This window comes from Telopea speciosissima, chromosome 4, assembly GCF_018873765.1.
Source record: "Telopea speciosissima isolate NSW1024214 ecotype Mountain lineage chromosome 4, Tspe_v1, whole genome shotgun sequence".
Lineage (NCBI taxonomy): Eukaryota > Viridiplantae > Streptophyta > Magnoliopsida > Proteales > Proteaceae > Telopea > Telopea speciosissima.
The window spans coordinates 66,009,189-66,031,223 of NC_057919.1; the positions used below are offsets into that span (position 1 = coordinate 66,009,189).

The 22,035-nt window shown below is 37.9% G+C and overlaps 2 protein-coding genes across 3 annotated transcripts; both read left to right on the top strand.

Annotated features, from left to right (window-relative positions):
• Positions 1 to 873: 873 nt before the first annotated feature.
• Positions 874 to 7,386, top strand: LOC122659885. 2 transcript variants are annotated; one of them, XM_043855038.1, is made up of 6 exons: positions 874 to 1,066; positions 1,984 to 2,308; positions 3,352 to 3,799; positions 3,957 to 3,962; positions 4,206 to 4,504; positions 7,000 to 7,386. In XM_043855038.1, exons 2-6 carry the CDS (start codon positions 2,006 to 2,008, stop codon positions 7,342 to 7,344), a joined length of 1,401 nt encoding a protein of 466 aa, XP_043710973.1. In that variant the 5' UTR covers positions 874 to 1,066; positions 1,984 to 2,005; the 3' UTR covers positions 7,345 to 7,386. The 2 variants fall into 2 exon arrangements, with proteins under 2 accessions (XP_043710973.1, XP_043710974.1); XM_043855039.1 differs by lacking the exon at positions 3,957 to 3,962.
• Positions 7,387 to 16,777: 9,391 nt separating this feature from the next.
• LOC122659554 lies at positions 16,778 to 17,462 on the top strand. Its single transcript, XM_043854656.1, has 2 exons — positions 16,778 to 17,320; positions 17,439 to 17,462. Exons 1-2 carry the CDS (start codon positions 16,778 to 16,780, stop codon positions 17,460 to 17,462), a joined length of 567 nt encoding a protein of 188 aa, XP_043710591.1.
• Positions 17,463 to 22,035: the final 4,573 nt, after the last annotated feature.

Here is a 22,035-nt window from a genome sequence, read left to right on the forward strand (position 1 = left end):
ACCCCCATGAAAGGTGAAAATTCTATGGTTTCTACCCCCTGTTGATGCTTGCTCACACTCTGATTGGTGCCATGTTGGCACAGGGGCCATGCTTTCAAACATAGAACGCATCTCCTATCTTATAAGAGAAGAGAGGATAGTTGATAGTTGATAGTTGAAGGAGGTGAAAGACATGAAGTGAAAATTGAAATCTTAGAACTCACATTTTAGTCTTTTAAGATTTAATATGATTTAAGTTTAATCCAGGTTCAATTTATTAGGGTTACACTTTATTCAGTTCAAGTCGGTTCAAACAAAAAAATCTTAGCCTAAACTTTTACTTTTTAAAATTAAAACCAAACCAATTTGTTTGGTCCAATTTGATTTGATTTTAAATGCATGTTTCAGTTTCAATTTCAGTTTTCGACTTCGGAGCCCATACAATGATTTAAAAATCGGATTGAGGGCGATTTCGATTCGGGCCGATCTGGATCGGACCAATCCCAATTGAATTGGTCGGGCTAAGGATCTATAAGCCGATCTAGGGTTTTCCAAATATTTCAGATTTAACCAAGGTCATGATTTAAAAATCGGAATCAGATTGGTCGAATCTTACGATTTAGATAGCATTGGCCGTGAGGCCCTGACCGATCTGGCCAATTCTGGTCGATTCCTGCTGATTTTGCTCTGTTTCTGGCCGATTCGGATCGGAATTGTCACAGACCAATTCGATCCCGATTTCACTTTTTAAAACCTTCGCCGAGACGGATCCGGATCCGATTCCGATTCCGATTCCTGGCTTTTAAACCTTTGAACCATAGCTTCGTTGAGCCTTCGATTGGAAAGTTAGGGCTTGCCCTCGACATTGTTTCTGTCGTGCGTATGAGGAGGGAAAAACCGAAAGGCCCAAGACCAATGCAACTTACTGCTGCGGAGCTGCGTTACGGCTCATAAGTGGTGACTCTCCACAGACGAAGAGGACGAAGAGGCGAAAAGCGGGTCGCTAAGAAGGATAGAAAGTGCAAATCAGCTGATATCGTTGTGGAACCCTTAGGGCCTCAACCTCCAAGAGCATAGAACTATAAAGGTTCGTTCTTTCGATTCATTTCTTTTGCTTTCTATTGTTTCCCTTTCATGTATGCACCAAAATAATTATTATTATTAGAACCTCCTGTAACTTTTACAGGAATTGCTTCCCCCAACTAGTTGGTATTTGATTTGGATTAATATGCAGAAGATTGTTTTATCTCTCTCCTTTTTTTTTTTGAAACTAGTTTTCGTCTCTGCGTGGTTGGTTTGATACATTATCAGTAAAACTAGGTTTTTATCATTTCTTGTTTAATGGGTTTATCTGACTTTTCCAGCTACGAGATTTGGTTGGTTTATTTGAGTGAGGATATTTGGTGTATTGTCTTATTTCAGTTTTTCTATGCTTGAATCAGTGAATCTAATTTTTATGTATTTTTTGTTATTTCGTGGAATTAATTCTGATTGTGAATCAATTGGCACTTCTGAAAACATTTCACTCACCAAGTAAATCTCTAAATTTTGACGTGTTCAGAGATTTAAAAAGAAAATAGTTGTTAATAATGTGGGACATTACAGAGATAAATTGGATGAAATACTTGAACAATGGCAATTCGAAGCTTGGTTGTAATTTGGAGGACTTACTTGCCAGTTGCCACATAACCGTTATGTCAATGTTTTAAATGTCAATGACCATCCACCAGTGTATCATACTTAAGTCTAACAGGTATTACTCTGCTTTACCATCCTCCAATGAAAGGTGAAGGAGCTTCTATTTTTATTGTATTCACTTATCGGGTAACCAATGCCTGAAAGCGTGTTGCTGTTCAATAATAATGTTTCTAACAAGTAGCTGTTAACTTATATCATAGGACTAGTTTTTACAATTTTGACTTGTCCATGATATATCAGCTCTTCTCGTATTCACTCATTAGGTTTTTTGATAAAAGTATGGGTTATTGGTTGATGGTGATGCAGGTGTGAAATATACATTTCTCAAATGGCAAACATTCCGACTCCTGACACAGATGATGATTTTGATGACATTTACAAGGAATATACTGGTCCACCTGTATCAACTGCCACCGCTGCACAAGAGAAAGCAAAAGGAAACAAAAGGTCACATGCAAGTTCTGATGACGAAGAGGAGCATCGTGATCCAAACGCTGTCCCAACTGATTTTACCAGCCGAGAGGCTAAGGTATGGGAAGCTAAATCAAAGGCTACAGAGAGGAACTGGAAGAAACGGAAGGAAGAAGAAATGATCTGCAAAATATGTGGAGAATCAGGTCACTTTACTCAGGTATGATTGATTCATGAGGGTATGTTCTGCTTTCATCAGCTTGCTGTAGCAGATCTTGTAGGCTTGTTGTGTTCTCATTTTTCCAGTTTCTACCATTCTTTCTTATACAGTAGTTTATTTCTTCGTTTGTTCTTAATTAGGTGATGGAGGTTTTAATTTATTAAGCCAGAGTCCAGAAAAAGATCCATATTCCTTTATTTTATTTTATTTTGAATCGTGTGTTGGAAACAAGACTGTATAAGTGTTTGACCTTTACTAAAATTGGGTATTGTCCTTTTTGATACTATCTTGTCAGATGTTTCTTTCTGCTTCCTCATTTCCGGCATTATAGCAAGGGAGTATTCACTTTCTGCTTCTCTGTGTGGAGAGATTTAAATCTCTCTGAATCCCCCACCTTGTCTGTTGTGTGTATGTCTGTGCAAATAAAAGAGAAACTGGATTCAGTTTCATACACATCCTGGTGAAGGCCATGATAAACCTCCAAGGTCTTAACCTTCTCCTCAAATATTTGTATGAAGTGAATATTCTGATTTACAGTTTCTTTTTTAGTTTCCTCCAATCCCATCTCCAACCCCAAAAAGGAAGATAACTTGTCACTACACTTGGATTTTTGGTGGTCCCTCTTTTCCTCCTCCCATACTTGCCTAGAATAGCATGCTCTTTATTGTCTCGAGTGAGCTGTTCCTTTGAGCACCTAGAGAAATATAATTCTTGAAATTTTGGTTCTTTGTTGAAGTCTGGAATAGTTTAAAGTATAATACAATCATAGTTATCAAGGCGTCGCCAAGGCGTCGCGTCCAGACTCCTTGGACGCCTTGGGCGCCATGGCGGGCGCCTTGCCGCCATGGCGGTGTCGCCTTGTTTTTTTACCCTCTAAAACGCCATGGTCACCTTCCCGCCTTGATAACTATGAATACAATAGTGGACTTATATAAGAAAGTTCTGTTCTTATTTCTTGTTTTTTATCCTCTGTATTTGCTTAGTTTAAACCATTCAAAAGACATGTTATTTTACCCCATTCTGTGACATGGGTCAATGTTTAGGGTTGCCCTACCACTCTTGGAGCCAATAGCAAGTCTCAAGATTTCTTTGAGAGGGTGCCCGCTAGAGAAAAACATGTAAAGGCACTTTTCACCGAGAGTGTGATCCAGAAGATTGAAAAGGATATTGGATGCAAAATTAAAATGGAGGAGAAGTTTATCATTGTTAGTGGTAAAGATAGACTATGCTTGGCAAAAGGTGTGGATGCTGTGCACAAAGTGAAAAATGAGGAGGGTAAGAGAAAGGGTTCTTCTAGTTCTCAAAGAAACAGATCCAGGTCGCCTGAGGAAAGCCCTGTTGGCTCACGGATGGGGCGTTCGGACTCACAAAAGCCTTTTCCTAGTCTCCGTAATACAGTGCAGTCACAACACAAGTTTGGTAGACAGGAAAAGGTTATGGAGGACCGTATTCGTGGAGATCTGAAAGAGTTGTCAAGGGGCTCACCACAAGGTAGGGACAGCATAGAATATGTTTACGACGTCCGTGTAAAGCTGGTAAACCCATGCTCGGAGCTTGTTAGGAATTTATAAATATTGCATATCTAATTGTTTTTATCCCTCTTGACTTTTTAATAATGTTGCTTGTTGCTTATCATTTTGTTTTGCAGCAAGAGGTAAGTTCGTAAGTTTCAGGCATTATGTGTTCGATTGTGAAAGTAGTTTTGGGGTGTGGGTCAGGGGTGTGAATTGATTGGATTGTCTCCAAAATGATTTACTGAAAAGCTGTTCGGACTTGTTTGCATTGGGTGGGTTCACAGTTTAAATATAAGATAGAATGTTTAGTTAAAGGTACCATCTGTGTTATACATCTGGAAATAGAATGGGATGTTTCTTAACATACTCTTTGTTTCATGAAGCTTACGGTAATGATAGAGCTAGAAGCCGTTCAAGCCACTCAAAATCTCCAGGACGCTCTGCAATTGCCACTGATGCATTTAATTCATATGATGGTCATAACCAGAGCATGGGGGTCCATAGAACTGATGGATGGGATTCTGAGAGGCATCGGCCTGACATGCATTCTGGCCATAAGTTTGAATACTCTGCCAATCCTCAGACATTGGAAGAATTAGAATTGGAATATAAGAGGGAGGCAATGGAACTCGGAAGAATTCGTGACAAGGAAGAAGATGAAGAGAATTACAAGCATCGCGAGGTATTTGCATCTCTTTATGGTATCCTATTTCTGGTTCAAGTATGAAATGGCTTATTGGAAAAGGCATTTTTTTTATTGCATGTCTTTGATTTATGAATCCAGCTTATTGTTGTATATGATATATTTTCCTTTGCTTTGTGATCATTATAGTACTTGGCCTTAAATTTTAAATTTGTTGCAAAAGATGTTATTGTTTGCTCTTTTTTTTGGGGGGGGGGGGGGAGCAGGTTCTCTACACCAATAGGTGTTGAGGGTGTCTTTGCACTAGCACCCCAAGTTATGCCATGTGATGAGGCGGTGGTTTTCAGAACCAAAAGAAAGAATATAGTTTCAACAGTGGTTTTCACATGAAACTGAATGTTGGGTTTTATCTTGCCTCTCTTTTTTCAACAAGGTTCAGTAAACCATCTGAATGGAGGGTTTTCACTGATTTTTTACTGACTCAGGCCTTTGCAGGTCTGATGCATGCTATGTTATAACATTCCTCTTCGGACATGTTGATTTGGGCAGTGTATCAATCAATAATTCAATATAATTGCCGGTTCAAGCCCATTTTGCATTTGGCTCAGTCAACCTTGTATTATTTTTTGATTCAATCCAAGCATAATCATTTCATGGCAGGAGACCCCAAAACCACCCCATGAGCAGTTGTTATTTAACGCACTTAATGAAGTTATTTGTTACTCACTGTGATCCATTTTCTAGCACAACATAGAGAATAGGTTATTGGAACACATGATGCACACACACATGTATTCACGTAAAAAAAAGTTGTGTACGTGTGGTTTTAGGATGTACAATTGTATTTGCATATGATTTCTTATTTTATATGTAGCAGATACTGAGCTGAAGAAACAAAGAAATGAGTTGAGTTTCAGATGAACAGTAACCATTTAATTTGTTAACACACTAAATAGATGTGTAAGTTCTGAAACTTGAAAAATATGTTAACTATAAAAATATGAAGATACCACAACCATGTGTTTCCAATTGCATATCATCTTTTACCATTTTAAAGTTTTGTTTATTTTTGATATATCTATTAATGTAGTTCTAGATTGGTAGGAGACCAACTAGAAGCCAATAACCAAGATTGGCTATGAACTGGGTAATTCGGATTTCGGCTAGGTCAAAATAGGTGAAAAGTGTGAAATTAGGGTTAAGGTATGATGGGACCTAGGGTTTGATGGTAGGGTTAGGTAAAGTTGATGTGGTGAGGGTTACGTTAAGTTTTAATGGTTGGAAGTGTGCTGGAATGAATCAGCAGCAGGTTAGGTTTAGGCTTTTGGGTTTTTGAAAATAAGAAGATGAGGGAATCTAGGGTTTAAAGTGATCAACTAGGGCTAGGGCTTGGATCGAGTTTCCTTTAGGATGAAGGGGAGAATTTGATCCAAATTTGGAAGGGTTTTTTGATGGTTGAATTGGTCTGGACAGAATTTGGGTTATGGGAAAAAGGTTTAGATGTGGAGGGGATGCTAGGGTTTGGTGGTTTAGAGGATCAGAAGAAGACAGGTTGGGGTTGGGGATTATTCAACTCACTGTAGTTGCAGAATTTCTTGGGCAGCAGCTTGAATGGTTGAAGATGCTTGAATAAAAAGTCGAACTTGAACTAGAGAACTTGAAGAGAGTTTCGAAGGAACCACCTGGGCTTCACACCGCAAGGCGTTGATTGGATCAAACACCAATCCCACCAGCCTTGATCAAACACAAGACAAAGTTGTAGGGCAACTTCAAAAAGTTTTGAAATTTCAAAAGTGAGGTCTGAAGAGAGTCCCCATAATTTTATTATTTATAATGGCCAAAAGGCCTTCTGTCCTTATCAGCCTAGGAGTCTAAAAGCTCCTAGCCGATTCTAATTACAAATCACAACCTCTCTCAAAATCGTGGAGAGGTGTGGTCCCAAATATACTTTAAATCTAATTAAAAGAAAGGTGACTCAAGTCACTTAAATTGAACCACTGGTTCAAACCAGTTTGGGACCGGTTCAATTTATAACACTAAAACATGAAAATAAACCAAGTATAGAAGCTAATTCCGTATGCAACTTAATTACCCATACTTTAGGTCCATAAAAGTGACCTATTACATTGATAACCTTCGGGATCAAAGGCCCAACATCTATATAACCCAACCCTAGACTTATTCCTAAGCAAAGAAGCCCGTTTGGTGATAAATCTGCATCATCTATAGCTTTATCTTTTCTTTAATTGAAAGTAGCACTGATATTAAAAGTAGGACTCATATTTATAAACTCATGTTTGTAATTCTTACTTTCTTTGCTGTGTATTATTATTGCATTTTTTTTTTTTGGATGAAAGTGTAATCACACAAACCACACACCAATCCCAAAAGGTTAACCGTATTATTATTGCATTTGATATATTTTTAGTGTCTTATTTTTTTGACGTACAAAAATAGTAGAAATAAAAGAAATTTTCTTTTCTACTTCAAGAATAGCTTTGCCACTAACTCTGTTGTGGTACTATTTTTCCCAGGCAATAAGGGAAATGCGAGAGAACTACATGAAGAAACTGGCTACCATAAGGGGAATGCATACAAAGCAGTGGGAGGAGTTTCTTCAACTTGATATCCAAAGGCAACAAAGGGCACGCCAGCATATGTCCGCTTCGGGTTTTGGTGGTTACAACCGTCCCAATTACTCTGACTATGACCGTTCATCAAGCAATCCTCCCTTTGCTGGGGCTAATTTACCTATGGATTCAAGGGGCGGGTACCCATATCCAGGTGAAAATTATCCTACTTCGAGGCCTCATGATGGCTATGGCGAGTTCCAGCGGCAAAGACATGAGGATTTTGGGAAAACATACAACAGATACTAAATCAGAATGGCAGTTCTTCATTCAGCTTAAACATTCATTACGGAAGTTTTCGGGGGTCAAATGTTGGTCGGCTACAAGTTCTGGTCACTATATTTTTTTCCCTTTTATAATGAATTTGGGTGATCAGCACCAGAATGCATATTTACTTGAAAAGTCAAATTACCGTTTCAGCTAGTGGCTGCTTTCTGTTGATGAATGATTTAAAAACGAAATGATTTGTTAACTTGTTAGAGCAACACCAGAAATGAGCAGGCTCTGTTTTCTTTGACACACAGTTTCGTCTTCTGCACAGAATTTTCCTAGAACCACATCTGCCCTCTTGGATGAAGGTTTTGGGGTCTGAGATGAGAAGCGTTTTTGGTTTGAAATGTGAAGCAAATCTGGCTTCAAATGGTTGTGTGAAGGCAAAGGAATTTGTTGACAGTGAAGCAAATCAGACCTTAGAACACAGTGATCTCCGGTGGCAAAGATGGAGATATTGGAAGTGCATTAGAGATTCAGATACAAATGGAAGGGCTGAAACCAACAAGGTAGTGCAATCTTGGTAGGAAAATAAAGGGGGAAAATGATTTTTTTTTGGGGGGGGGGGGGGGGACTATGGTGCCTGCCCCAGACACAGAATGGGGTGAAATGACCACACGTTCACATCTGTTGATGCTTCTGTGCGTACATATGCAGGGGTCAGCTCCCCCACAGGAAACTCTTCCAGTCTTTCCTCCAAAAAATAGTATCTCCAGTTGAGCCCCATCCATTTGAATTTCTCCGGTTGAGTAGGTGGACAATGAGCTACGGCTAGGACTAATAGTTTGAAATTTCTCTTTTTTTAGAACATCGTTTTCCCACACCCACGGTGCAACGGATAGTTTCTATAGGGTATTAGACTATTACCCCTAACATATATGGGGCTGGGGTTATAATCATTGATGGTTGTACTTTCCTTGAAGGTTGTGCTTGGCTTTGGTCAAGTGCTCACTTGCTGAATTCTTAGTTATGGGTTTAAGTCTTGGAAATATTCTTTCTGAAAATAGGGGTAAGGTTGCGTACATTTGACTCTCCCCAAATCCTTGCTAAATACGAGAACCTTATGCACTGGGTACGGTTTTTTTTTTATGGTTATAGTCTCCCCTACACCGGAAACTTTACTTTTTCTGTTTTCTTTCTTATGTTTCTTCAAACATCAACTATATAATATGATACGATACAAGTGAGAAAGATACATAATTTCTTTCTTAGTATTAGAAGATGCATAATTATATCTTAATGTTTTCAATAAAAAGTTACTTGATTTACTCTGCTAGGACATCGATCTTAAGCTAATGCCTATCGGCCAATTCTTAAAAGATTCTTAGCTAGCGTCTTTCCTTAGTCATTGATTATATATTTGCATAACTTTATGACCCAATATAATATTACTTAACTCAAGGGTGTCAATTAAGAAGCAAAACCGAAAACCGAAATTGAAATTGGCCATTTATAATCTAATCAAACCGAAACAAATTGATTTGGCTTTGGTTTTGGTTTTGGTTTATAAAATTGAAAACTTTTCTCGGTTTGATTTCATGATTGAACCATCAAATTGAACCGAATAAATTAAATCATATTATTTTTTTAATGTTTAATCAATATGGATGATAAATGCTATTATTTTTTTAATGTTTTGAAGATTTTGGTGGTTTATGATCCAAACAAATAAGGAGGTTTATTGTTGGTGAAGATATAAAAAATTGTCAGAAACACTTAAAATAGGATCCAAATCGAATATAAGTCAAATCAAAATCGAATAAAAATCAAACAAAATCAATTCGTTTAGTATTTGAAAAATAGATAGTTATTCGGTTTTGGTTCAAATTAATTATAGGGAGAAAGAACGCTAATCGGTCACGCAACACGGCTTGTACCTGCATTCAGACACAGCCGCACACGAAATGATCAATGCATTCTTGAAGAGGCAGAAAGGAGCAGGTTTGCACTGATCATTTCACAGCCATTGTGTCTGAGCGCAGGTACATACCGCTCTGCGCGACTAGGTGGCGTTCTTTATCCCTTAATTATATCCTAAATCAAACTGAAACTTTGATACACTTAAAGTAGCTATACTCACACAGTTACACTTCAGTTGTCGGCCAGTGGGCCTTGTGGGAGGCAGCCAAGGGAAAACAAAAGTTGGGCCCACTCAACCCTTTAAGTTTTTAAATTTTGGTGGGAGAATGAAAATGCTGGAAGCCTGCGCGCCCTTTAATAACGAAGTCCTTTCCTATTTAAGAGTTCCAACTTCCAAATCATCCTTATAAATTCTCTCAATCCTTTCCTTGGAACGTTGAATCACAGATTCACAGAGGAGGGAAAAGGGGGATTGGACAGAGAAAGAATTTTGAAATTTTTTTTTCCCTTTTACTTCGCTGTGCTGTTCTTCTCCTTCTTCTAAAACCCTAGATTTGATTCAAATATGAACGAAGACAACATCTCCATCCACGAACATGACAATGGGGATATCCATCTCAATCAAGTCTTCACTGTTAACGTATTTGGCAACAGAGTCTACACAATCGTCACTCGCCGAGCTTGTGTTGTGAGGAAATGGATTTACAAAATTCGCTACGATCATCGCTTCAGAAGAGATCGGCTTGTGGTAGGTCTCGGTGTTCAATGGCGTCCAAGCACGAATAATCCAGTTGCTACTCTGCAGTTATGCGTCGGTCGCCAATGTCTCATCTTCCAAATCATACACGCAAATTCCATCCCTCGAATTCTGAGTAGGTTCCTCTCCGATGATTCTGTCACTTTTGTTGGGGTCTGTAATCATATTGATTCTTATCTGCTGATGAGGGATTGCAAGCTGTCTGTGAATCGTCTCTTGGAACTTGGTTCGGTGGCCAATGTTAGGGGTGCTTCGATGGAGATGTTAGCGAGTATGATCCTTAATTTTCATGGAATCAAGAAGCCTGAATGGATTGGGAGGAGCGCCTGGGACGATTGGTGGCTTACAGAGGATCAGGTTCAGTATGCTTGCGTTGATGCTTATCTTTCCTTTGAGATTGGAAAGGAACTGAATGCATGGAGCCATGATCCTTGAGCTATTTCCTTATAATTGCAATCTAGATCTTACTTTTTTTTTTTTTGTGGGGTTCTATGCCTTTGGATGCTCTCTTTTTGGATTTTTGATGGGATGACTAAGGGGGATTCTGAATCTGAATCTGAATCTTAATCTTAAACTCATCTACAGGTGTCTTATTTCTTTGGTCTTTTTGTTTGAATGGCTGTTTAAAGATTAGGAATATGAACCCCAGCATAGTTTTAGAATGTGAGATAAAGAATTTGGACTATAGTTGGAATTTGTAATTTGAATCATGCACATAGAATGGCCAGTATTATCTGTGGAGATTTTCAGAGTTTTTTTCCAGTTTCTATTGCAGAAAGTTTGTCTTAGTCTCTATATTTTGTGTGTGACCAGATTTGACGATTGAAGATGGATACATAATCTATCTCCACTTTCATCTTCAAGAACTTAATTCACCATGAACTAAACTCACTGGAACAAAAACCTCAGGCTGATACTGTTATTTGGATTGAAATTTGTTTGATGATCTGTGTTCATAGTTACCTTTGGTTTGGTCTGAAGTAGTGCTTCTTCTTCATCATAACAAAATCAACTTCTACCTCCTTTCTTCTTCTTTCTCGCTGCTTGGTCGTGTGGCCCCTACAACCAGACACATCAGCGTGTGAAATTACCATCCTTCCTAGAGAAATAAAAATCCTATCCATATTGATGTCTTGTGCATGCTCTCATTGACCTCTGTGCTGGTACAGAGACCATGTGACGAGAAAGCAATCTCTTGCCTGAAAGATTAATTATAGGGTTCTTGGACTGTTGGATTAGAAACAGGTTTTTGGTTTGCATGTTTATATTTACCACATGTAGGTTGGATCAAGTTGAAATTTTGTGGAAGCCCCTTTCATATATTAAGTTTCAGTCCAAACTGAGTTTGCCATAGAACAAAACATTGAAAAATTAGGAGATATTGATTAAATTAAGTACAAGTAGGTGTGCATGGACATACATGAAGATGTCGGCATAGAATGATATTTGATTAAATTAAGTTTCAAAATTTAACATGTGGCTAATCAAAGTATTGGGGAATTAAGAGGGAATGGATATAGTAGCAAGTGGAGTACAAATAGCTGTGCGTGAAGATATACAAGGACACATGCCAATACATAGAATGGTTTTTGATTGAATTAGGCTCTGAAATTTGATTTGGGACTAATGAAATTTGACATAAAGCTAATAAAAACATACCCTCTCTCTCCAACTCTCAAAATAGCCACATCATATTTTAATGTGGCATAATTTGGGTACAACCCCCCTAAAAAACATAAAGAAAAACAAGAAGAAAAAGGCATGGTCTCTATTAGCCACATATCAAATCTCTAAGCATAATTCAATCAAATTCCCTCATGTGTATTGGAATGAATCTCTATTTAATGTGTATAGACAAGTGTGCATGGTTCATGCTTATGTGGCTGAATGGTAACTTGTGTGTTGTGTTTTGTAGGTGTGAATAGTGTAAGTCGTGGGTAGTTAATTATAAGTAGGTAATAATAATGGGAAGTGAGTAGTTTATCAGTAATGGGTAAGTGTTGTAATGGAGAAGTTGTAGGGCTGATTTTAAGTGGTAGGGAGTTAGCAACTACTTGTAAAGCCAAAACACCCTATTTTCTCCCTTATCTTTTCTATTTCCATTCTTATTTTATTTCCCCCCCCCCCTTCCCATCTCCTCATTTTCTCTCCTCCCTTTCTAGTGCACATATCACTTTATATATGTCCAAACACGCCCATCAGCTCATGTTACTTTGACCACAAATGTGCACTCTCCCATAGCCTTGAATTTTCGAAGTTTCGTTAGATAATGTTGCAAACTCCAATAAGAGTGAAACTTTTTAATGTGGGTAGGGTATGTGGGAGTCTACGTATTCATAAAATTAAGACCCGACCTGATCTGTCATGTGAAAGTTGATAGCATTTAAAGTGGATGTTGTAGGAAAGGTTCCTACTACACCAAAATTACATGAAATTTTTCTTGGTTTGATTTCATGTTGGATTTTTAATTGTATTTAAAATTAAAGATTCAAAACACGTTTTTGTTGGATGTGTTAGAGGGTTATGTTTTTTTGTAATAGAAATCTAAATAGCCAATGAATGCCTACTGGAAGACTTGTTTGAATGACTAATAAACAAGCTTTATGAGAAAAGACACATGTTTTGGGGCATTTCTCTAGGAGACATCTCTTAGTGGTGTCTCCTCCTCTCCTATATAAAGAGAGGAGGTCTTGCTTATTCTCTAACAATTGGTTTTGAAAATATCTTTAGAAGCATTTCTAATTTGTGTTTTCTTTTCCACTGTAGTCGGTCAATGTCAATGAGTTAGTGAATATAGCTTTTGGACACATGTGGTAATCATATGGAAATGCAACCTATGTGATTAGAGAGTTGTTTTATTTTGGGGGTATAGATGTATGGTCAACCCGGATTGCAGAATTGGGACATCTAAAAACCTTAAGGAGAGCATCGTTTGATGTAACTCAACTCCCCATTTATTGTTCAGATTACACGAGAGAACTTGTATTGTTGACGCGGTACGATACTATCTGCCATACCAATCATATTTTCTAATTGAATAAATCATATTTTTTAATGTTTTAATCAATTCGGATGATAAACTAAATTCCTTTTTAATGTTTGAAAAAAGTTTATTGGATTATGGCCTTAAAGATTAAGGAGCTTTTTTGTTAGTGAAGATGTGAAAAATTGTTTGAAACACTTAAAATAGGACCCAAACCGAATATAAATCGGATCAAAACTGAATAATGAATCGAATAAAAAACCGACAGTAACACATGATAACGCACAACCTCAACGGTTACAAGGAGAATTCAAACAAGACTCCTCAACCAACAAAACTCTTCAAATGTCTCTTTCTTAAATTGCAGTTAACAACCCATGTATTCTCTTATCCTTTGTAACAGTCATATATATGTACAAATTCTTTATAAATACAAATGATCTCAACCCACCACACAAGGTGCGTGGGATAATTCAGATTCCATTTGTTTTCAAACTCTTACAACACATAGGTCTGATTTGGTATGATTTTTGTTTGAGTTTAAAAAAGGTGATTTCTATTTCGGAAATTGTTTGGTTTGATTTTTGCATCTTATTTAGTGAAATAAAAATCAAGTGGAATAGAAATTCTGAAAAAGCTGAGGAGCTTTTCAAAATTTATATTTCATTTGATTTCATTCTTGCTCTTTTGAGTACATGGTCAAATTGATGGGCAAAATAGTAATTTTATGTTAAAAATAAAACACTATCCTTCTCCTCCTAGTGGTCTCACCATCATCTTGCTTCCACCAACACCATTGCCACCACCTAGCACCACCGCCACCACCACTTCCATGCCACTGCCACTACCCTATCACCACCACCATGCCACCACCTCACCCCACCGCCACCATCTCGCCTCCACCACCACCACCACCACCACCACCACTTTCACTTCCATGCCCCATCCACTACCCACCACCGCCCTTCCCAAAAAAATATAATGAATCTATTCTAAGAAATTGAATTACCAAAAGGATTTTGTTTATTATTTCATAAAATCAATCCGAACTTAAAATAGAAATCATACAGAATTTGACCACTTACACTGTCACAGTTGAACCAAACCAAACCAAATCCAAACCAAAAAACCCGAAACCAGATTAACACCCTTAACTATACACTTACACTTACACAGTTACACTTCAGTTGTCAGCCAGTAGGCCTTGTGGGAGGCAGGCCCATGCAAAGCAAAAGTTGGCCCAATTAACCCTTTAAGCTTTGGATTTTAATCCTCTCCATTTTCCCATTTGTTATTTCTTATTATTTCTCCCCTGAAATTGTGACACATGGCACAAGTAAATCTAACAGCCATAATTCATTCGCTCAATTTTAACTAAGAATTTTGGTGGAGAAAAGAAGGCATGGAAGTAAGCCGCAATTGCGACTGGGTATGGGGTTGCATGTCCAAGCATTGCAGTCTGTTGGATATGTCCTACACATTGTGTCACGCTACAGAGGAGCCCCACGCGCCACGACTCCCTTATTGTTACCATATCAAAAGTCCAGTACAGAATTTTTATAGTTTATAGGGCAAATTTCACGGACACCCCCTATAGCTATTCGAAATGGCAAGTACACCTTAAATTTTGTAAAAATATCACAGATACCCCTTACTTTATGACTTTATTTCAACTTAATCTATTTCTACCGGACTGCACAATTAAGTCACTGTTAACTCTTTTATAATGACAAAATTACCTTTACCACATGATGAATTTCCCATAATACCCTTAAGATTAAAACCTCAAATACAAATCATTCTCTTCATCATCTTGCCGTTGGCATTGCCGCTGACTGCTGCCACTGTCGTTGCCGCTAACCGTTGCCGTTGCGATTGCCGCTGTCGTTGCTGCTGTCGTTGCATCTTCTTCATCTTCTCGTACCCCTTTTATTTCTTCTCCACACTACTGAACCCACTGACCCACTTTCTCTTCCATTTTGTCTATTTGTTTTTCTGTTTCCTGAAATGCAAAATACCATCGCCGGTCCCATTTTTTTCTCCAACACCCCATTTAAACCTCTTTTATTTTTTTATCTCTCCCACTCAACCAAGCCCAAATCCAACATCTGAAACCCTTTTCATTTTCTCTTTGAATGACGGCAGAAGAAGCAAGGACAGGGAAGAGGGCCATGGAATCACCAAAATAGGATAACCACATCCTATAAGAACAAAGAACCTACAGGAAGTGGGGGAGAAGAAGCCAAAAGATCTATAAAATAAAAAGGCATTAAGGTTGTGAGAATGGCGTCTTCCCCTCTCTCTATCCTTAGTTTAACTATTCTCTCTCTCGTCCTTCTTCCTCATTTGGGTTCCTCTAAATCTGTCGACTTCAGTTCCCTTCCCTTTAAAGACCATGGGGGCCCTCTTCTCACCGGCAATCTAAAACTCGCCATTCTTTGGTACGGCAAATTCGGCCTTGGCCATAAACAAACCATCACCACCTTCGTTAAATCTCTTAACAGTGTTGCCGTCTCCACTAAACCAAGTGTCGCCACATGGTGGCGTACCATTGAGAGTTATCAACCTGCACCTAAAGTGGTGTAATCCCTAAAAATAATGTTTAGATTGTGAAGAAGATAACCGACAGGAATTACTCCATCGGCAAAATCATAACTCAAGACTTCATTGAGAAACTTGTTCAGCTAGCCACCGGTGGTGACAAGAGCTTGTTGCCTGTAATATTTACGGCGAAGGATGTCGCAGTCGTGGGATTATGCATGGGCAAGTGCTCGGAACACGGCACGGTAGGTGCCGGAAAGTTATCCCAATCGTACATTATTGTTGGGAATCCGGAAATCAAGTGCCCTGACACATGCGCATGGCCATTCCATGCCGCTGCTCAGGGTCCGAAGATGATGCCATTGCCACCACCGAGTGGGAATGTTGGTGCGGATTCACTGGTTCTTGGTTTTGCCACCGCCTTGGCCGGTGTAGTGACCAATCCCTACAATACAGGCTACTTCCTTGGCCATTTCCTCTGTTCTCACTTTCCCTTACTTCCACCCGCTACATTTTTGGATCCAAAACGAAGTAAGATCCTATACAACAACAAAATGGAAGCTGATTTGGTAGCTCAGAAGTTATTTTGTAGATGAGTTGATGCAAGTAATTGTCGCCAGAGAAGAAATCGCCGGAGTTACTTGTCGACAGTTGGAGTTGGAGCAATGATGGCGGCCTACGGTGGTTGTGCTCTCCTACGGTCCCTCAACGCGCTCTAGTGGGAAGAGAAATGTGGAAGATAATAGATTTCTTAGTAATTTTTAGGAAAATTTTCTAAAAAGGTAAAATCGACATTGTCACTTTGGATGGTAACTCTTACTAAGAGGGTAAAATTGTCATTTTATCTTTTGGGATAACCTTGCTTAATTTTAAGGGAAAAGTTGATAGTTTTGTAAAATTTAAGGTGTACTTGCCATTTCGAATTTTTATAGGGGGTGTCCGTGAAATTTGTCCTAGTTTATAACTTTCAATGTAGTAATTTAATAACCAAATCAATTTCTATTTTTAAGTTCCAACTTCCAAAATCCAAATCCTTATAAATGCTGTCAATCATTGTCTTGGAAAGTTGAACCGCAGTGGACAAACGAAAGATATTTCACTTTCTTCCATGTCCTCTTTTTCTTTGTCCTGTTTTTCTCTTTGTTTTTCCCCTTTCTTTCTTAAACCCTAGTTTTTACAAAGACAGATATTTCTGTCTGTCTCTTTTTTCGAAATACTTTTTCTTCTTTGTCCTGTTTTTTCTCTTTCTTAACCTTAGTTTTGATTCGGAAATGAACGAAGACAACATTTCTATTGAAGAACTCGACAATGGGGATACCCTTCGAACCTCCACTGTTAACGTATTTGGCAACGAGGTATTCACCTTCGTCACTGGACGAGCAGCTGTGGTGAGGAGATGGATCTATAAGATCCGTTACGAACATCGGTTCAAAAGGGACAAGCTAGTGGTAGGACTTGGAGTTCAATGGAGGCCAAGCATGGCCAATCCAGTTGCTGTTCTACAGTTCTGCGTCGGTGGCCGTTGCCTCATTTTCCAGATCTTACACGCAAATTCCATCCCGCGAATCCTTAAGAGATTTCTCGCGGATGATTCTACCACTTTTGTGGGGGTCAATAATTACAACGATTCTTATCTTCTGATGAGGGATTACGGTTTGTCTGTGAATCGTATCTTTGAACTTGGATCGGTGTCCAGGATTAGGAGAGCTTCGATGGAGACGTTGGCGAGAAGAATCCTTGGTTTCAATGGAATCAGGAAGCCTCAGTGGATTGGTAGGAGTGATTGGGACGATTGGTGGCTTACAGAGGATCAGGTACAATATGCTTGTGTCGATGCATATCTTTCCTTTAGGATTGGAAAGAAACTGAAAGCATGGAACCACGATCGTTGAGCTATTTCCTTATTTGAATGCTCTCTTTTTGGATTTTCAGATGGGATTACCAAGGGGATTCTGAATCTGAATCTTGAACTCTTCTGAAGGAGTTTTGTTTCTTTGGTCTTTTTGTTTGAATGACTGTTGAAGGATTAGGAACGATGAACTCTAGCATAGTTTTAGAATGTGAGATAAGGAGTATAGACTTTAGTTGAAATCTGTAATTTGAATCATGCACAGAATGGCCAGTTTTACTTGTAGAAATTTTTCTGAGTTTTCAGTTTCTATTGCAGAAAGTTAATCTTGATTTCATAATTGAAGAACTTGATTTCTGTAGGATGATATAGTTCATTGGACTGAAATTTGTTTGATGGTCTGAACAATTATATATAGTTCAGTTCCTTAGCTTTTAATCATAACAACATCAACTTCTACCTCTTTTCTTCTTCTTTCTCGTAGCTCTCCTATTGGAAATTCCGAAATTCTGTTTGAAGGTTAACTTCGTGGCGTCGGCTACTTTTCAAGATCGCAACCACTGATTACGGCCACTACCGCCTACTACAGAACACGGCGGCGGCGCACACGAAAGGAGGGAGAAAAACCGAAAAAGGGGTCAGTGCAGCAGGGCCATCCAGTGCACAGAAGCGTTGTACAATTGTACACGTTATCGCCCCCACTCTCTCACTTTTACAAGGGGATCGGGAGAAAGTTCTAACGTGGAACAACAGATTGTAAATCAGTTCCCAACTTCCCAGTCATGGTTTTAATGCAAGGTTTCAGACCGGGTATCGGTTACCTGCAAAACCGATACAATTACGTGTCAGTATTGGTATAGTCCAATTTTTTTACTGTTTTACCCCTTGTCTGTACCATTTCACCGATATAGTAACACGGCATAGTATTGAGATTGATGATTTATAATACCGATACATATCAGGTGATACGGACAATAAGATACCAATTAATTAGTTGTAATTAAATACCTTCACTTTCTTCTTTCCACACATGATTATTAACGTAAGCTAATAATTTTCTATGTGGACATGAAGGCAGCATTGCCACTAGTTATTTGGAAAACATGTTCTATTTAATGTGTTAAATGATTTGGAGGACTAATGGTTTCATTGGAGGAGGCCATCTCACAAGCCAAAGGCCATGGGTACGTATTGATTGTTATGCTCTGGATGTTAGTAGAAAGCTTATTCTTGTTGCCATAGCTCAGCTTTAGTTGTTGAGGGCCTTGTTCTTAGACTTAGGCTGTGTTTTGATATGCATTTTTGGAATGTATTTTAGATCGATTTCGTATTTTTGGATGATAAAAACAACTATTTTTATTATCCGAGAATGTGAAATCGACTTGAAATACATACTAAACTTAGCTTTGATCTTCTGTATCTCTGATGTTTCTTCCCAGGTGCCATCAAAGATATCCGCCATAGTCGATGACATTCAGATAATAATACAGACTTGCATGCTTTGAGCACTGCTCTTTTATACATATATGTAGATTTGAGAATGACTTTCCCCATGTTATTTCTAAATGGACAGTTTCTTACCCCCTCACCAAGGTCTTTGGGAGTCCTTTCCGGAGGATATTCTACAGCTTGTATGCATGTTTTTGCCCTTTGTGACTTAATAATACCCCACCCTTCAATGGAGGTGTGTGTGTTAAAAAAAAGGATTAAATTGCTCAATCTCTTCTCACCACTCAAATAGTTTTGGAATTGTTTGGAATTATTTAAAATTTTATTGGTCATTTTAGGTGTACCATATATTGAACTGTACTCATCATCTCAGCCATTTAAGTATTTATACTATGGAAGATTGATTTATCCATTCCAACCATTGAACAAAAGAAACCATGTAGATTGGCCATCTATCAAATTCTGTACTCGACCTCAATTATGTGGTTTCTAGTTTAGTGATGAAGCCTTTTTGAGTACCAAAAAAAAAAACAAAATTATGTGGCTTAATTACTATTTAATTTTTTTTCGACCATTCAAATGTTGATTAAATATGACTTGTATATTATATCATGTGGTATAATGTTTTAGGACAAAATTTTCCTCCACTCATACAGGACGGTTCACCCACCATCCGAGGGTTCACAAACCCCTCCTAGGGTTTTAGTATGTTCCAAAATATCCTCCTGATATCAATTCCCGCCCTTCATGCCCCTCGATGAATGAACCGTTGGTAAAGGAAAACTCAGTCCAATGTTGTATGATTAAAGTTTACCAAGTGAATAAATGGTGATGTTAGCAACATGGGCACATGATGAAGACAGAAGAGTCTTCTGTGATTGACACCAATCAACTGTGCTAGTAGTTGTCTTTATTTTATGGGAAAAGGAACACTAATCAGTGTTGTGCCTCGGTGTGTAAATGGCCCTAGGCACAGTCGTGCGCGAAATGATCGGCACACCCCTGGTCCTTTCCGCCTTTCCAGGGGGTGTGTATATCGTTTCACATGCGGCTTTGCCTAGGCTCAAGTACACGTCGAGGCATAACACTAGTTAGCGTTCTTTCTCCCTTATTCTATTTAGTTTAATATTCTTGTATTGGTCCCAAATAAGTTTAATTGTTTTAATGATTCGTATATGAAAAGATCAACCGAAACCAACCAAAAAAACCCGGACCGAATTGAATCGATCTTATTGGATTGGGGTTGACGAGACTGGTTGAAAACCGGATTGCACCGAACTGACTGATATCTACATTGAAAATCGAACCAAATGAAACTGATAAAAAATCATTGAATATAAGGTTATGAATAGGTATTTTTTTGGGGGGGGGTAAAGAATAGGTGAACTGATTATCCATTGATTTCAATATTAATGAGAAAAATTTTTGTTGTAAGGGAAATTGTTACAAATCAATGAGAATGAAGTTATGGATAGGGAAATAGATTTGTGCTTCCATTGATCTCATTGTTCACTATACAAAATTAGTTGGATAGTCAAATGAATGATTTGGTTGTAAGGTCATTTTGTGATTACGATTAATATGAGTTATCTTCCCATTACAATTAATGATATATAATTATATGATTTGTAACAGTGATTTCACTACAAACTTTATGTATCCATTGATTTCAATATTAGTGATCTTCCTCTTACTATTTATTCATCTTTGTTCGGATCATAGTTGGAAAACCAAGTTTTCTGACTTGCCCTAGTCAAAACCCAGTTTTCCAACTATGGTTTGGATGTAAGATTTCATTGTGGTTCAAATCTGAAAACAAAATGATCTAAATCGGTATTAATCTGCTAATGAAAAATTGAAATAAACCGAAACTAAAACCGAAGTTTCTTAACGGTTTGGTTTTGATCTCACTCTTTCAAAGACCAAACGAAACCGATTCAACCCAATCGAAATCGAATCGAACTGATCCAATTTTTTGACACCCTTAGGAACCACTAACAGATTGAGTTTACTTATATAATATTGGGCTCATGTTTTCTATGCCGCAACACAATCTACGCACAGACACAGGGTGGGTATTTCTACCATTAGGAGTGAGGGTAGTCATTTCACCCACTCCCATGTGTTTCTGCGTAGCCTACGACCCGACACAGATAACATTTGACCTATAATATTGGGGTGCTGTTCTCTGTGCCTGTGCACAGGATGCGTCTAAGCACATGAGGTAGGCATAATAACCATCCTACCCCTAGGTGGCAGGTCCATGTGCTTAGCCGCAACCTGCGGTGCGACACAGAGAACATTCTCCATTTAGAAAGTAGGGGTGGCACGAGTAAAAAAGGGTTCCGATCCAAAACACAATACGCCCTATCCGATACAGTAGTGTTTGGATTTGTGCACTGTGTAGTACGGGATTTAAGTGACACCCATATTATCAATTTCCTTACGAGTCTAATCCAACTGCTGGAGAGCTCGATAAGACCTGTCTGTCCTTTGCGTTCTGTTTTCCCACCAAATTCTTCTCGGTCAGGATTTACACCCCAAGAAAACACAAAATCTCCGAAGGAAGAAAATCACAGCTCGAAGTTCGAAATGCGAAATGATTACCAAACGCAGCATAAGAGCTGACTAATTTGAAAATCAATAACAATGACAAAAAAGGTCAAAAATATATGAAAATTAGAAAAGATAAAACATGAAATAAACAAAGTAAAGTTAATTTAAGAGTGAGTAGCTTCAATACATAATACATTAATACATAATCTAATCGAAATCAAAACTATCCGTTTATAATCTAATCGAAGCGAAATAAAATTTGTTCGATTTTAGTTTATAAAAATGGAAACTTTTCTCGGTTTAATTTCATGATTGAAACCGTTAAATTAAACAGAATTGATTAAATCATATATATATATATATATATATATATATATATATATATATATATATATTTAATGCTTTAATCAGTGTGGATGATAAATTTTATTTTTTTATTAAATATTTGGAAAATGTGATGGATTATGATCCTAATAATAAAGGATTTTGTTTGTTTCGATGAAGATGTAAAAATTGTTCGAAACGCTTAAAATAAGATTAAAATTAAATAAATGAATCGAATAAGAAATTGAATAAAAATCAAACTAAATTAATTTATTTTTTATTTGAAAAATAGACTCTTACTCAATTTTGATTCAAATTAATTATATTTTAAATTAAATTAAATCAAATCAA